The sequence below is a fragment of the Microtus pennsylvanicus genome, chromosome 5 (assembly GCF_037038515.1).
Source record: "Microtus pennsylvanicus isolate mMicPen1 chromosome 5, mMicPen1.hap1, whole genome shotgun sequence".
Classification (NCBI taxonomy): domain Eukaryota; kingdom Metazoa; phylum Chordata; class Mammalia; order Rodentia; family Cricetidae; genus Microtus; species Microtus pennsylvanicus.
The window spans coordinates 117,183,999-117,199,823 of record NC_134583.1 but is presented as its reverse complement, the minus strand read 5'-3'; the positions used below and the strand labels follow the sequence as shown (position 1 = coordinate 117,199,823).

Here is a 15,825-nt window from a genome sequence, read left to right as displayed (position 1 = left end):
GACAAAATGTAGGCAAAGAGAAACAGGTTAAGGTATCAGACCTAGCAAAAAACTGGCCTAAGCTGAGGCAAGCATTCATAGCTAATAAGTCTCTGTGTCATGATTTGGAAGCTGGTTGATGGCCTAAAAGGAAAAGAAATCCTGTTACACCCTTTCCCTTAAAACCTCCTTTCACAATGGCCTTCATGTAAGAAAACTGGATCTTAGAGCCACTTGAAAGGAACAAAACTGGGGCCTATTACTAAGAGAGTTAAACACAGTTTTAAAATATGCCTACCATCTGCAGGGGACCCGCAGACTACATGACTGCAGAGGTGACCATGCCATCTCTAACTGACTTTTCTGCCTCTAAGCATATTAGTTTGCTTAATATACCAAATAAACATATTTGTTTTCGGTCAGGGTAGCTAGGGATCATGCATTCTCCCCCTCTGAGGCAGCCTATTACACAAGCTGCCCTCTGTTGCTAGGAACCTTGACATCTCAGGGCCTGCTAGCGAGCAGAGCACACAGCGCTACTAAGTTTTCGTTTAATGTTTATTTTATTAAACTTTAGGATCTATTATCCACACCACCCAAGCAAAACTATCAGACATCTCCTAAATCGAACTAAACACTTTCCAATCCAGTTGGCTTGAATATTTAAGGGCTGACTCCAAGCCCTTATCTTTTAACTGTTTCAATAAAGCTTCAAACATCACAAGATAAAGGTTGAAATGAAAAACAGTGAATTTAAATTATTAGCGTATCCCTTTTAGATTGGCTTCTAAGGGACAGTGTGCAGATATCATTTATGTCTATAAACGCAAAACTCTACCTCACTAGGATGTCAGCACTCTCAGTCACAAATGAGAGAGGTCAAGGCCAGGAACTGAAATTCTTAGTTACAACATGGTTTTCCCAGGGGAACAGAATTCATGTCAGCATTAGTAAGTTAAGCCCATGTATATGGTGGTGACTTGCCTGTTACTCCAAAGGGTCTCGTAAGGTGCCCACATTTTCTTATTCCTGCTGTGTGACACCAAGTCTCCTCTCAGGAGGGCTTGTGCCTGGTGACTGTTCCTTCATCCTTAGATGGTGGCCCTTGGTCCTAGTCAGGATATGAAAAACCCAAATCAGGCAACAGCAGGCAGTGAGATTGGATCAGTAATAAGTTTCCTCTAAAACTAAATGATAACAAGACAAAAAAACAAAAGTCGGGCTGAGTCCAGGAATGTTGCCTGCGTCCTAATCACAGGACTTTCGAGGCTGTACTGGGGGGTTCAGAAATTTTGAGAGAGGAGAGGACTATTCTCTCCAGTTTAACCTGTTAACAAGGTGCTGCTGGACTTGTAGAGTAAGTTTGAAAGAGTCCCTCTCTTCGGCTGCAGAGATGGATCAACTATCAAAAGCGCTTTGCTTTCTGCCCTTGCAAAGGACCAGAGTTCAGATCCCAGCTCCCACTTGGGTGGCTTGAATCATAAGCACCTGTAACTCCAACTCCAGGGGACCAATTGGCTGCTTCCAACCTCTGAGGGCACCCTCACACATATGTGCATGTACAGATACAGATACAGACATACATGGATACACACACACACACACATTTTTTTTAATAAAGAGTTATTTTCTTTCAATTCTTCAAAAACAGTTTGAGAAATACTGTTTTTCTTTAAAAGTCTGACAAAATTCTACAGCAAAGCCATCCGGTCCTATCACTTGGTCTCATTCCGAGAACGCAAGGATAGTTCTCCATATATAAATCAATACCAGTAGCACTGGGGCTGGAGAGATGGCTCGGCAGTTGAGTGTTTATTGCTCTATCAGAGGACCCAGTTCAGAGCTCAGCACCCACATCAGTTGACTCACAGACACTTGTAATACCAAGGATTCATACAATGCCCTCTCAGGCCTCTGAGGGCACACATACACATAAATAAAAAAAAAGTAATATAACACAGCCCATAAATAAAATCAAGTGTAAAAATCACCAACTTCCAATGGATAGCTCCATCCAAACCTATGGTCACTCAGATGACCTAGCTAAACATAAGAACATATGAAAGGGACTTGTGAGGAGGGGTGCATGGGAGACAACGGGATGAAAATAATCAGAACTCATTACTACATGGATGGGACTGTCAAAACCAATTTAACAAAAAGTATTTTAAATGACATTAAAAACTGGCAAATGATCTGAGTAGATACTTTTCAAAGGACAAATACAAATTGTGACTAGATACGTGAGAAAAATCACGCATGTAGTTAGGTCTAAGAGAAGTGTAAACTGAAGTTGTATTGAGGCTGTATCTCATCTAGGTAGAACGGTCACCACCAGAACAACAGATGCCGCCAAGCATGCGGTGAGAAGGGGACCTTGTGCACTGGTGGGAGGTAAGTGAAGCATCACAGTCACCGTGGTAAGCAGTCTGGAGAGAACTCCCAGATCCAGCTAGCCTGCTCCTGCATGTATACCCAAAGGAAATAGAGCCAGGAAAGAGGAGACACTGCACTCATGGTTGCTGTGGCATTATTCACAGTAGTTAAGAGATGGAGTCAGGCTGAACATGATGGTGCACGCCTTTAATCCCAGCACATGGGAGGCAGAAGCAGGCGGATCTCTGCAAGTTTGAGGCCAGCCTGGTCTACAAAGTGAGTTCCAAGATAGCCAGACCTGTTACAAAGAGGAAACCATGTCTCAAAACAAGCAAACAACAAAAAAAGAGGTGGAATTAGCCTGTATGCTCATTAACAAATGAAGAAAAATATGTAATTTGTGTGTAATATATAGTTGTAAATTAGATGCAAATATATAATTTATATATAGTGGAGTATTATTATTCAGCCAAAAATGAAATTCTATCATTTGTAAGAAAATGGATAAAACTCAAGTCCAGTGTGTTAAACAAAATAAGCCAGATGCAGAAAGACAAGTATCACATGCTTTCTCTCATACAGAGAAAGATGGGTCCAATGGCCTGAAACTCCAAGAGTGCTTATCAGGGAACAGGAAGGGGGTGGGAGACGGCGGGGGGCAAGGAAGAAGAGTGGAGAGAGTGGAGAGCAGTTGTTAGACATAATCAATATGTGCTATATGAATGTATAGAAATACCACAGCAAATACCATTGATTTGGCACAATTAACATATTAAACATTATCATAAAATGTGTTCTTGTAATACTGAGCAAGATAAATTGGAATAAAGTAAATGCTTGGTATCAGTATATGGATTTATAATATATACCACATTTGGGTCATCATCAAATGGTATTTCTTAGACTGTTAAAAAGAAATCATTCCTTTAAATCTTTGGTTATACTTTCCTGATGCGTGTTAAGACTATGGAGGTGACCAAAATTAACCCTTTCTTTATTATCAAAGTCAGATGAAGGTCTGGTCCTCAAGGGTTACTTGAGCTTCAGAAGAACCCCAGGCTCCTTTAATTAATCAGATCAGCCTCTCTCTCTCTCTCTCTCTCTCTCTCTCTCTCTCTCTCTCTCTCTCTCTCTCTCTTTCTCTCCCCCCCCCATTCTTTCCTTCCAGGTTGTGTCACCTGTTGAGGAGGAGTCAGGCTCTTGAAGACTGTGCTGACCCTCTTCTTTGCAGAATGTGCACTGCTTAGGTCCAGCCTCTGTGCACTGCTTAGGTCCGGCCTCTGTGCACTGCTTAGGTCCAGCCTCTGTGCACTGCTTAGGTCCAGCCTCTGTGCACTGCTTAGGTCCGGCCTCTGTGCACTGCTTAGGTCCGGCCTCTGTGCACTGCTTAGGTCCGGCCTCTGTGCAGCCTCTGTGCACTGCTTAGGTCCAGCCTCTGTGCACTGCTTAGGTCCGGCCTCTGTGCACTGCTTAGGTCCGGCCTCTGTGCACTGCTTAGGTCCAGCCTCTGTGCACTGCTTAGGTCCAGCCTCTGTGCAGCCTCTGTGCACTGCTTAGGTCCAGCCTCTGTGCAGCCTCTGTGCACTGCTTAGGTCCAGCCTCTGTGCAGCCTCTGTGCACTGCTTAGGTCCAGCCTCTGTGCAGCCTCTGTGCACTGCTTAGGTCCAGCCTCTGTGCACTGCTTAGGTCCAGCCTCTGTGCAGCCTCTGTGCACTGCTTAGGTCCAGCCTCTGTGCAGCCTCTGTGCACTGCTTAGGTCCAGCCTTTGGCTCTGGTCTCCACCACACAGGTGACTTGACAGAGCTTCAGGACCGTTTGCAGATGGCCCACAGTCTCCTAGGACCTAGTTAACCTTGGAAGACAAAGACCAAGTATTTGCCTTTTAGTCCCTATAGCCACACTGGTATAGACCTCCCCGCACGATTACTGAACACCCAGAAAGTCAGTGCATTAGTCTGCTACTTTTCACCTTTTATTTTTAAAATAAATAACTTTAAAAAATATTTATTTCAAGCCAGATGGTGGTGGCACAACAAACAAACAAGCAAAATTGATTTTATTCTATGTGTATGAACGTTTTTGCCTGCATGTATGTGTGTATGTATGTATATATATATATATATATATATATATATATATATATATATATATATATATATATAGCACATGCATGGTTGGTACCTGCCGAGAGATCCCCTGAAACAACTGTGAGCTGTCATGTGGATTCTGGGACTCAAACCTGAGTTCTCTGCAAGAACAAAAACTGTCTATACCACTTTCAACTTTTGTGTATCATTTAGATAAAGCTTGTGTAAAAACCAAACTTTACACTGAAAAGCCATTGATTTCACTAAAGGAAGGTAAGTCTGTATCTGCACTGTGCAAATGATGTGTTATAGAAGAAAAGAGACAGCCACTATCAGCCTTGAAGTGAGGGATGGCAAAAATGAACGTTATGTAAATTATATGCAAATTCAAAACACAATTCTACTCATAAAAATGTTGGCAAATGACATATTTGGTTTATGTTTGACATTTTACCTGTACAAAAATTAAGAAAAATCCAGGAGGTACAAAGAAAAATCTTAAGTGTCTCAAATCCTATCGTATAGGGTAACTGCTGTAAATATTTCCCCTTGGATACATGTGTATGCATGTTTGAAAAGTTATTTATGATGTTCATAGCGTTAGTTGACCTGAATTCACATATTTGTAATCATGAAGAAATCCAGGATAGAATGCCAAAATAAACTGTTTTTCTTTTCCGGGATCTAAAACATCATGGTTTGAGAGAAGAGGGAGCACAGGAGAGGAGGGAGAGGGAAGAAGGAGGGAGAAGGGAAGAGAGGAGGGAGAGGCAAGGATTCAACCTAGCATGTAAATGAATACATACTGTTGAGAGAAGACGCACTGACACCCCTACGTTTATTCCATACGCAGCAAGCATCAGAGCCACCAGGACGTGTTCCAGGAGAACTGGCTGAAAGGATCGGAGCAATTCCAGAACTTTTCTTTCAGAAATCCTCATCCAGAGGCAGTGGGCATGCTGGCGCTCAAGTTCTGGAGTGTGAAAAGGGCATACATTGTGGGGTAGGTGCCAGGGAGGTACCCTGAAGGCCTCCCTGGCTGCAGAGACACAGACCACACACATCACAAAACGCATGGTTCTGCCACGTCCTCCTGAGCATGTCTTATCTGAGCTGGTCAGGATCACTGTTCGACTTTATCTGTGGGTTCAACCAACAGTGAGCCAAAAATATTCAAGGAAAATGACAGAGAAAATTAAAAAAACACAGAAAAAAATTGAATTTACTGCAAAACAAGCACTCTGCTGAGTCCGTGGGGAAATATGATGTGTTGCACAGTCTGTGGTGACCTCCCACAATCCCACAGACCCCAGCCTCTCTCCAGTGTGTGTGTCGGAGTATTGGACACCTTCGGCTTGTTTATGAGCCATGTGGTTAGGCTCTAATGTCCAAGTCTCTACTGATCAGTTGTCATTATTCTCAGCACAATACAGTTAACAACAGTTTGCATAGCAAGATGCCACACGAGTCTACATTGAACATAGTGTTTTGCTTGCTTGTCATTCCTTAAATGATATAGCACAAGAGTTATTTACACAACATTTGGTTTTATCAAACATTATAATCCAGAGAAGACCGAAATGTACCCAAGGATATATGTAGATTATAGTCAAATGCATCATTTTATAGAAAGGATTTGGACATTCTTGGATTTGAGGGGCCCATGGGGTGCTTCATGAAATCAAGCCCCTGTTGATACTGAGGGGCAATGTACATCCTTTGGTAAAACTAGTCCAGTCCAGTTTCCCAGTTAGTCTGCTGTTCAGAAAGTCCTCCCTAATTGTGGAGTCCTATGGAGTTAAAACACAGTCTCTGGTGCCATCATGGCTGCAGGGAATACAATGGATGCAGGAGTTGCGGGGGAAGGGGGTGGGGGTAGGCATAAAGCAGAGAACCAGGCAATGTCCAAAAGGTCACAGGAAACTAAAGTAAGCCACAGGTGTCTTTGCAAGGTGGCCAGATGTGGCTAAGGAAACATCAACTTAGTTCTTTGTGTGGTGTGTCTCCTATCCTTTCCCCAACTGCTCTTATTTTCAGGTCTAGCTATGGCAAAAATGGTTGTCTCCTGTCTGACCTGGGGCAATAGAGACACGAATACTTTCTTGCCAAAAAAAAAAAATTGTTAAATTTCATTTGGTCAAACTCTTCCCTTTGGACCACTTTGATGGACTGCAAGTTCCAAAAGCAGAAGAAAACGTAGTAAATTGTGTCATGCCATAGGCAAGCAATCAGCGAATCAATAGCCTTTTGACTACTGACCACTAAGGTTATGGAATTCTTTCCCTCCCCTTTGTCTACTCCTGAGCCAGTTTTCTCCACTGTTTTGGGGGGAGGGAAAAAGCCCACTTTGGCTTAGAAATAAAAACGTATGGTAAACAGTTGGCAGTTATGTTTTTCAGTGTGGTTTCAGGGAAGTGTGGCAACACAAGTGGACGATCAACCACTCGGCCACCGGCGCTGCTAAAATATTTCCTGTCCTGACCAGGTGGCGTTTCTAGAAAATATTTAACAGGGAGCGTTTTAGTTCTAGATGATGAAACTAAAAATCAAATATTGACGCAAATAGTACCACAGCTCCTCAAAGAGTAAAGTATGCCCTTTTTCAAAGGGGAAAAAAAATCACAGACAAAATAACCCCAAAACTCCACAACATATCCTCAGAAGAAGCGGGGGCCACTTGGGAAAGTCAGGACCGGAACACTAATGTTCCAGGCTGCATCATAGGTCTCTTTCTCGCTCAGTGAGGCCATCATCACCACACCATGGCCACGTAGGCCTCCAGACAGGGCAATAGGGCCTGGAGGCCACCCCAGACCGCAGCTGGCTGCAGCTTGGTCCCCGGGCCAGCTCTTGGCCCCGTGGATCGTCTGGGCTGGAGAGTTTGGCTCCACCGAGACCACCCTGAGCGAATCTCCGAGCAGAGGCGACACCGGGCGGCGAGGCTGGCGGAGGGGCCTCGCGTGCGTTCGGGTGGTGAGTCAGGACGCGTTATGCAAGCCCAGCCGCCCCCCTTCCCGCCCCCGGCACCTCCCCGCGGTCTTTCACCCCGCATGGTTACGAAAGCGCGACCCCCTCCCCCCGGAGCTATAAAGCCCTGGACAGCCGCTCGCCTCCCTGGCTCCTCGCGCGCGCGAACGCGGCGGCCAGGCTTGCACGTGGCTCCTGCTGGTGAGTCGCCGCGCTCCCCCGGGGGGCTGCGGGACGGGGTGGGGCAGGATGGGGCGGCCAGCGGTCCGGTCCTCCTGCCTCGGTGTCACCCGGGCGCTTGTCCCGCAGGGCGGACTCCTGAGCGAGATGGAGTGGGTGTGGGCGCTCGTGCTACTGGCAGCGCTGGGAGGCAGCAGCGCTGAGCGCGACTGCAGGGTGAGCAGCTTCCGAGTCAAGGAGAACTTCGACAAGGCTCGTGTAGGTATCAGCCCCCGTCCCCCGGTTCTTGCGGGCCGGCGGTGGACCCCAAACTCTAGTCCCCAGCTCTCTCATTTCTTTCTCAGTTCTCTGGGCTCTGGTACGCCATCGCCAAAAAGGACCCCGAGGGTCTCTTTTTGCAAGACAACATCATCGCTGAGTTTTCCGTGGACGAGAAAGGTCATATGAGCGCCACAGCCAAGGGCCGAGTCCGCATTCTGAGGTCAGTGGCCTCTTGGTGGGCTGTGGGTAGCCTCCAAGGTCCCTCCTGCCTTAGCCTGGCTGGAAGCTTAACTTCCTTTGCTGGGAAGGGAAAGGAGCACCTTGGATGGGGTTGAAGCCCTTTCCAGACTTGGCTCAAGATTCTCTTGGCTTTTGCAGCAACTGGGAAGTGTGCGCAGACATGGTGGGCACTTTCACAGACACCGAAGATCCTGCCAAGTTCAAGATGAAGTACTGGGGTGTAGCCTCCTTTCTCCAGCGAGGAAGTGAGTAGTGGGGCATCCAGGCCAAATCGCTGCATTTCTGTTCCGTGGCACCATTGGGAAGGGCTGCAAGAGGCAGAACCTCAGCCCCATCTCAATTTAGGGAGTGTGGAATTCCGAGTGGCTGGATTCCCAGCCTAAAATACCTGGTCCAAGTTCAGAAGGACCTTTGGGTTGGTCGGGTGCCATTTTCCTGGTCACCCCACTGTGACCTGCTCGTACTGGGCCCCCACATCACCACTCCATTCTGTCTCTTTGGGTGGGAACCCTGATTCCATTGCGACAATCCGGAACATCAGGAGAGATAGAGACCCATATCCAAGATAAAGGGACCGTTGTGTAGAGAATTGGGTCACGGCTCAGTGCCCTGCCAGGCAGTGTTCTGGAAGCAATAGCGTCTCCTTTACGTCAATACTAAAACTCATATGCAAGGCAGGATTATGAGAACTCCCGACAACGTTCTCTAAAGCTGACGGTACCTTTCAGAAGGGTCTACACGTTCTATAACCCCATCCCCGCCCCCATTTCATTTAAATTATAAATCTGAAAGCTACTTGATAACTAAGGAATGATTTAGAGCAGAAAGAAATGCCGTGAGATCTCAGAGAGGGAGAATTAAAACACCAGGGTAACAGTTCTCCACCTGTGGGTCGCAACCCTGGGGGGAGGTGTGCTCAAACGACCCAATGGGTCGCCTAAGACCTTTGGAAAACATAGGCATTTACATTACGATTCATTATAGTAGCAAAACTACCGTTATGAAGTAACAATAAAAATAATTTTATGGTTAGGGGTCACCACAATGTGAGGGACTGTAGTAAAAAGGGTTGCAGCATTAAGAAGGTTGAGAACCACTGCCCAAGCAGAAGGGGGTTGCTCAGGATACATTTCTCCGTATAGTTGGCCTTCTCATAAAGAAGCTGTGGAGCGTAATGGTCACGCATGTCTCTGAGGGCTGGAGTTTGTAGTTCAGTGGTAGAGCAATTGCCTAACATGCACAAGGTTTTGAATTCCGTCTCCAGTCACACAGGGCACACACGCCATCCTGAAACCCTGGTGTAGATTAAAGAGCTAAAAGCATAGTTCAAGAGTTTGTCCACTGGATGAGACGAGGGGCAGACTCCCTGGTACTTTTCTGAATTTTTTTTTTCTGTAAATGACCTGGGAAATCAAGCACGTTAGGCAAGAGCTGTGCCCCTGAGTTAGATCCTTCAGTTCTAGCAGATTGCTCTGGTCTGCTGTCCCCTCCCCGGCCATGCTCTGGATTGGTCTCTGTTCTCTTTCTTTCCTCCTGGTTCTACCAGCACGGAGTGGGACATCTCGAGAGTAAAGGACATTGGCATCAACCTATATTAAATGAGTAGAGACTTCATGGTAGACGAGATTCCCTAAAACTTGACTTCCTTTGCAATCAAATTGAGTTAAGGAATAGTTCCTATTTAATAAAATTGTTAAAACAGCTACTCATGGTAATATATGAAAGTGTTTAGCATTGTGTGTAATAAGGTCTTATTAAATATTAGCTATGATCGTTATTTTGTTGTACCCTCCCAGAAAGCATGAACGAAGACTTCTTCCTTGTCCCAAATAAAGTTTGCCACTCTCTTGGCAAAGAAATACTTATTAATGTGAGGAACAGGTTTGAACAGCTCCATCAGTGTTTCTCAAAGTCACGGTTCCTAGGCCAACTTCAACTAAATCAGCTGCAGTGCTTTTTTCAAAGTGCAGATTTCTGGGTCCAAACCAGAATTACTCAATCAGAAACCCTTCTGGGTGGAGCCTTGTATTTCTGTTTCCAATAGGCTCTTTCAGTGAATTCCTTCTGCAAAATGAAGTTTGAGAATCCGTGGGCTAGATCACTCAACCCATGGAGGTCTCAGACTTCATTCCCTTACAGAGGCTGTTGGATTATTGAGATGTTTCGTTGGAAATAGGCTAGAATCGGTCCCCTGGTTGGTTTAGCTGGATCCTTAGGCCTCGGAACTGTAGGGAGCTTCTCATGTGGAGGACACAGGTCTAGGGAGCCAAGTGGACATTTTCTGGGTCTCACTCCATAGCAGTGACAACAATGAGTGGCGGGCCAACCACCAAGACAGTTCCCTCTGTGAAGCATTTGAAACCAGGCATTTCTAAACTCTCAGTCTATCTATTCAGTACAATGTAGACACAGCCATAATGAGACGTTTATTTTGGGGTGTCATGGGGAAGTCAGGGACTGCCAGCTTCAGGCACTCTCTCCATGGCGATGTGCTCTCCTGGTGAACACCAGCCCTGCCCTGCGTCCTGGTCCTGCTGGAATTAGTTTTTCCTGTGCCTCTGTCTCCCCATCTGTAATATGGAGTAATGATGTATGATTTTGAATAGAATAAATGCAAGAATACCCCCCAAATATGGCAATGGCCATGACGTCACTGGCTTCAGCCTTGGTTAATCATCAGCAAGACGGCTGCACTGAAACACAGCGCTCTTACCTGTACACAGGGTTTTGATAACAAATCTGTTTTTTCCCTGTGCCGCTCACACACACGTGTTCATACTAACTTAGCTCCTGTTCTGCCTTTGCTGATCTTTCTGTCGCTTGCTTTATGTTGCCTCTGCACAACTTACACCCCAGCCTTGAGGCACGGATAGGATCTGCATTTTTCAAGAATTCTGCTTTGCCAGGGAAGTCATGAAGAGAACAGTTTTTCCCCGCTCCCCAGTGTGTGCACACATGCATTGTATACACGTAAATGTGTGGGTGCGTGAACCAGCCTGTGCGTGTGGAGCCCAGAGCAGAGCACTGGGTATCAGAAGTCTTGCTGAGGGTCTTACTCCTTTGAGACAGAGTCTTCCCCTGACCCGAAGCTTGCTGTTTCTGCTAGGTTGCCTTGCCAGTGACCTCTGGGGATCTGCCTGTCTTTGCCTCCCTGCGCTAGGTTTGCAGACCCACACAGCCATGCCTGGTACTTGGGAATTGAAACTCAGGTCCTTATACTTGCCGAGCGAGCACTGTTGCCCACTGAGCCATCTGCTCAGCCCCGCCCCCAGAATACAATCCTAAGGAGTACTTGAAGCTGGATAAGGAGCATCTTTTGCCCCCAGGCATCCCACTTGTCAACCCAGGGAAGTGAATAGAGTTCCTAAGTAAGGATAAGAGTAGACCCTGAAAATCTCTTATCATCGGCTGGCGTCCTCTATCCCAATGACATGAGCTCGTGGGAGGTAGATTCTTCAGAGCACTGAAAAGTCGTGGCCTGTAGTTGGGGATGGCATAAGTTGAGGGCCGGCAGACATTAGACTCTTGGTGGACGCTAGGTAGTAAAGATGGAAGTTCATCTTCAGCTGTCCTTTAGAAAACTGCTGTGCTGTTATCAAGGAGTTGCTGATGTGAACAAGGTGTCCTCCACACCAGGACAAGATTTGTGACTTCTCTTATCACTGACATGAACGAGGTGCCCTCTGTGTACCAAGACTCATTTCTGTAAAGGAGAGCAAGCTCCTTTCTCTTTTGCCCACTTGCGCAAAAGCGGTCAGGAATCTCCGCAGCCTCCGCTCGCTAAGGAAAGGCAGCCAGTTCCACGGAGTCCGGGGTAGGTAACAAGTTGGTCAGACCTCCGGGCCCTCTGTGGCTCTCTGACTTACAGACGACGACCACTGGATCATCGACACGGACTACGACACCTTCGCGCTGCAGTACTCCTGCCGCCTGCTGAATCTGGACGGCACCTGTGCGGACAGCTACTCCTTCGTATTTTCTCGTGACCCCAACGGCCTGACCCCGGAGACGCGGAGGCTGGTGAGACAGCGGCAGGAGGAGCTGTGCCTAGAAAGGCAGTACCGGTGGATCGAGCACAATGGTGAGCAGCTCTTCCTGAGGGGGCGTGGCTGGGCTGGGCCAATAGGAGGGCGCTGCATCTGTGTAAGAGGGTGATCTGAGGAGTCCCCTTTGGTCCTATCTTGGCCCTTCTTGACTAAATCTTTGCCAGGGCTTTGTCGTCAGCCACATGGAGAAGGAACCAACTGTCCTTTTCCCCCAAATCTTGGCACTTTTGGTAAACAGAACCTCAGGGCCACTCTCCTTTCCTTTTGTTTACTCCTGGTGCCACAACCCACAGAAAGTGTTCCGCAGGAATTAGAGTGTGTTGATGACGAGGTGTCCCCAGGAAAGAACTGGGTGGAACATACAGCCATTTTATACAAAAACCATAATCAAAAACAGCAGTGTAGCAAGTCCTGAAGAGATGGGTGCCTGCAATGTTCTTCATTCTTTACAAAATCAAGGATCACTCAATTAGCCTCCTGGGTTGCTTAGGGAAAGCCCCTGGGATAACAGAGGGATGGTGTAATAGCTGTTGCCCTTAACTGATCCTAATTTAATACTCGGAAGCGTGGAGAAGTGTGCTGTGTACTTTGGACCATGCACTCACTTCTGTGGGCAGTTGGACTTCAAAATCCAAAAATGGTCACGCTGAGGTTTAGAAAAAGAACATTTTTCTTGGGCATCTCAATGGTCCGGTGTGCCTACAATGTGAGCTCAGACATACAGAGATAGGAAAGTGCCACCCTGGGGTGGTGGGCAGCTGAACGTGGGGCTAGTGAAGGATTATGTCACCTCCAAGCACTAAGCCTTTCACTTAAGTCACCTCAGGTAAACCTTGGACATCCTTTATAAAGTAGGAACATTAGCAATACATATTCCACCAATGAGAAAAATGGAGACTAAGAAAAGCTAAGTACATTGCCAGAGATCTCCAGTCGGTAGCTAAGTCAAATAGAAACTCAGATTTTTGTCACTCTTGAAGTCCCTTGTGGTGCCTCCTGGTGACACAGGGCAGGAACATCATGAAGACTATGACCTTACTTAGGCTGACGTTAGCCTGGCATGGTCCTCGTGTCCCAAGGTAGGAGGATGGGCTTCAAGGAGATGCAGAGAGGTCAGCATAAAAGGAAACCGAACCATGCAGCAGGTCCCATGCCTTCAGCGTGACTGCTCCCTGGAGAATTCAAAGACCTTCAGGATCAATGTGAGAGAATTTGTGAAGTACAGCCACACAGAAGCATAAGAAGGGCCGCTGGCTCTAAGTCTGCCTGGGTGTTCATTTATATGCAAAAGCACTGTCCAGCTCTTTGTCATTAATGGTTTTATTTTCTGTATTTCAGGCTACTGTCAAAGCATACCCTCAAGAAACAGTTTGTAGCAACATCAAGGATGCGAAGTTTCCTTTGACAACTTCTGATTAACTCTCGTCCAATCTTCATCTCTATTTATCTCAGAAGTCTAGTGTCCCCACCTCTCCTTACCTTCTCTAGGTGGACGGACGCTCAGCTGTCATCGGTCGGATAAACACATGCATGAGAATGACTGAATCTCTTCACACAAACGTTTATCTTACTGAGGTTCCCAGGGAGACCGTTTGAGGCTCGGGATTTATTAAACGTATAGTCACCATCTTCCTAGAGTTGAAGACTTATTTGTGGTTTGCTTGCCGGTGGGCTGCACTTTTTGATGCCAGGACATTCTCTCGTCCCAGTCTCTGTGACCTTTGACCTGACCTAGACATCCCTGATCTCTATATTAGAGACTGGCTCCTAACTTCCTAAGAAAGGTTTTCCTCATTAATCCGGGAAGGCCTTAACAACAGCACTACTAAGGGACTGAAACCCCAAGAGGAAGTAAGTGTGACCAGGCCATCAGACCCAAGGCTTTCAGTCCAGGGCCCATGAGGTGAGCAGGACAGAAGGCTCACCTCTCTCCAGACCTGGGAGGCTGAGAAACATGAGTCAGACCGAGCACAGGGAAGCCTGCTCTCACTGGCATGATTCTGGCATGATTCACTTTGTACTTCAGATGGGGCCAAAACTGAACAGCAGACAGCCTTGGTTCCAGAGGATCTTGGTTTTAAGTTCAATCCACTTTGGAGCTGGGAGATCTGGGGCTGATTGTGTGGCTTCTCTCATTAGACTTGAGGAAGGAATTAATCCTTGCCTGACAGGACAGAGTGAGGGGCCACACAGTGTCTGTGAGCGTGGGAAGGAGCTGTGATAGCTCTGTGGGACAGGAGGACATCTGTGAAGTGTTTTGGAAGTGGGGGTGCTGATATATCTAAGGACCATGGGGACCTCACACCAAACACCCGCATGCCTTGTTCTCCAGCAGAGGCAGAGGAAGCAAGTAGCCATGCGTGAGAAAAGTCCGGCTTTTTACTCTCGTAGAACAAGCCGACACAGCCTGTCTCCTGAGCTTCAGTTCGATGTCACAGACCTAAGATACTCACATATGCCTTCAAAACAGAGCGCCAATGTATCACATCTATTAACCAAATAGGAACAAAGACACCTTGTTATTTTGTCCTTAATGTCATGGTCCCCATAAATCTTAGCCCTACGAGTTGGCATATCCTGGGACTCAGTCCTTGACTCTGGTTTCTTCTCTTTCTTCATCTCAGGGACTGTTTCATAAAACCACAGGTCCCTAAACACCATCTGCATTTCCCAACAACATTGTAACACCAGGCCCGATTCTGGGTCTCTCTATCCAGTAGTCTATTCTAGGACTGTCTCACTGGGATTGCAAGCCCATGCTCTGAATGAAACCTGATTTGTTTCCCAGTCTGCCCCAGTTTTGTCGTCTGCTCCACTGTCTAATGAGTGCCAGGCTCTAACCAGGAGGCATCCTTGACTGCTGTCTTCCCTCATCTTCACCCTCCATAAGCAAACTGTTCGTCCCGCCTTCCCAAGCATAGCCCTAGATGATTTCACACCAACCTTCACGAAAGCCACGCACCTTCAAGGTCCCATCGACTTTTCCTCCTTCAAGCAGCTGCGCACCTTGTCTCCATTTTTAGTCGTGTTCCTTCGAACCTGTGCCTCGCCAAGGAGCCAAAGTGCTCATGGCTCAGGTCTCCTGTTACAAACCTCCCATGCTGCCCACCGAACCCTGCATGAACTCCTTATGCTGGCCTGCCAGGCCCTCCCTGACCTAGCGCTGGAACGTCATTGGCATCCGTCGATGGGCACCAGGGCAGTACCTCTCTCCTAGCATCAAGTACAAAGAAGGCTCAGTCAACGGTTTGCTCCTGGACCACAGAGCTCGCCAGCCTCTCTTCCCGCAAAGGTCCTTCCTCCAAATCCACATGAGTGCTTCTTTCTTGAAGCCCTTAGCCTTTCAAGGCAACTGTTGCTCCTCAGTTTTTCCTAAACCCACCCTCCCTACCCCATATTAACAACCATCACCCCCACAGCACCCTGTCTCACTTTCTGCAGGTGCTTCTTCACTCTAGGGTGCTCCAGTCCTCACTGACTTCTGTTTAGCATTCGTGGTCCCCCACCCCCATGAGAAGGTGAGCCAGGGCTCTAGTCCTTACCATGAGATTTTAAGCACGAAAACATTGCACAGCCATAGCAGGTGTTTCAAAGGCCTCTGATGGATGGAGTGTTAAAGCAACCACGCCTGACCTCCCTCTCCAGCATCCTCATCCTCCCCTCTTTGAGTCTATGATGCTGCTGCTTCT

At 47.1% G+C, this 15,825-nt stretch overlaps 1 protein-coding gene across 1 annotated transcript; it reads left to right on the top strand.

The window, feature by feature from the left end:
- Positions 1–7,491: 7,491 nt before the first annotated feature.
- On the top strand, positions 7,492–13,773 carry Rbp4 (retinol binding protein 4). The gene is made up of 6 exons (XM_075973942.1): positions 7,492–7,610; positions 7,719–7,847; positions 7,934–8,070; positions 8,229–8,335; positions 11,959–12,171; positions 13,475–13,773. Exons 2-6 carry the CDS (start codon positions 7,737–7,739, stop codon positions 13,510–13,512), a joined length of 606 nt encoding a protein of 201 aa, XP_075830057.1. The 5' UTR covers positions 7,492–7,610; positions 7,719–7,736; the 3' UTR covers positions 13,513–13,773.
- Positions 13,774–15,825: the final 2,052 nt, after the last annotated feature.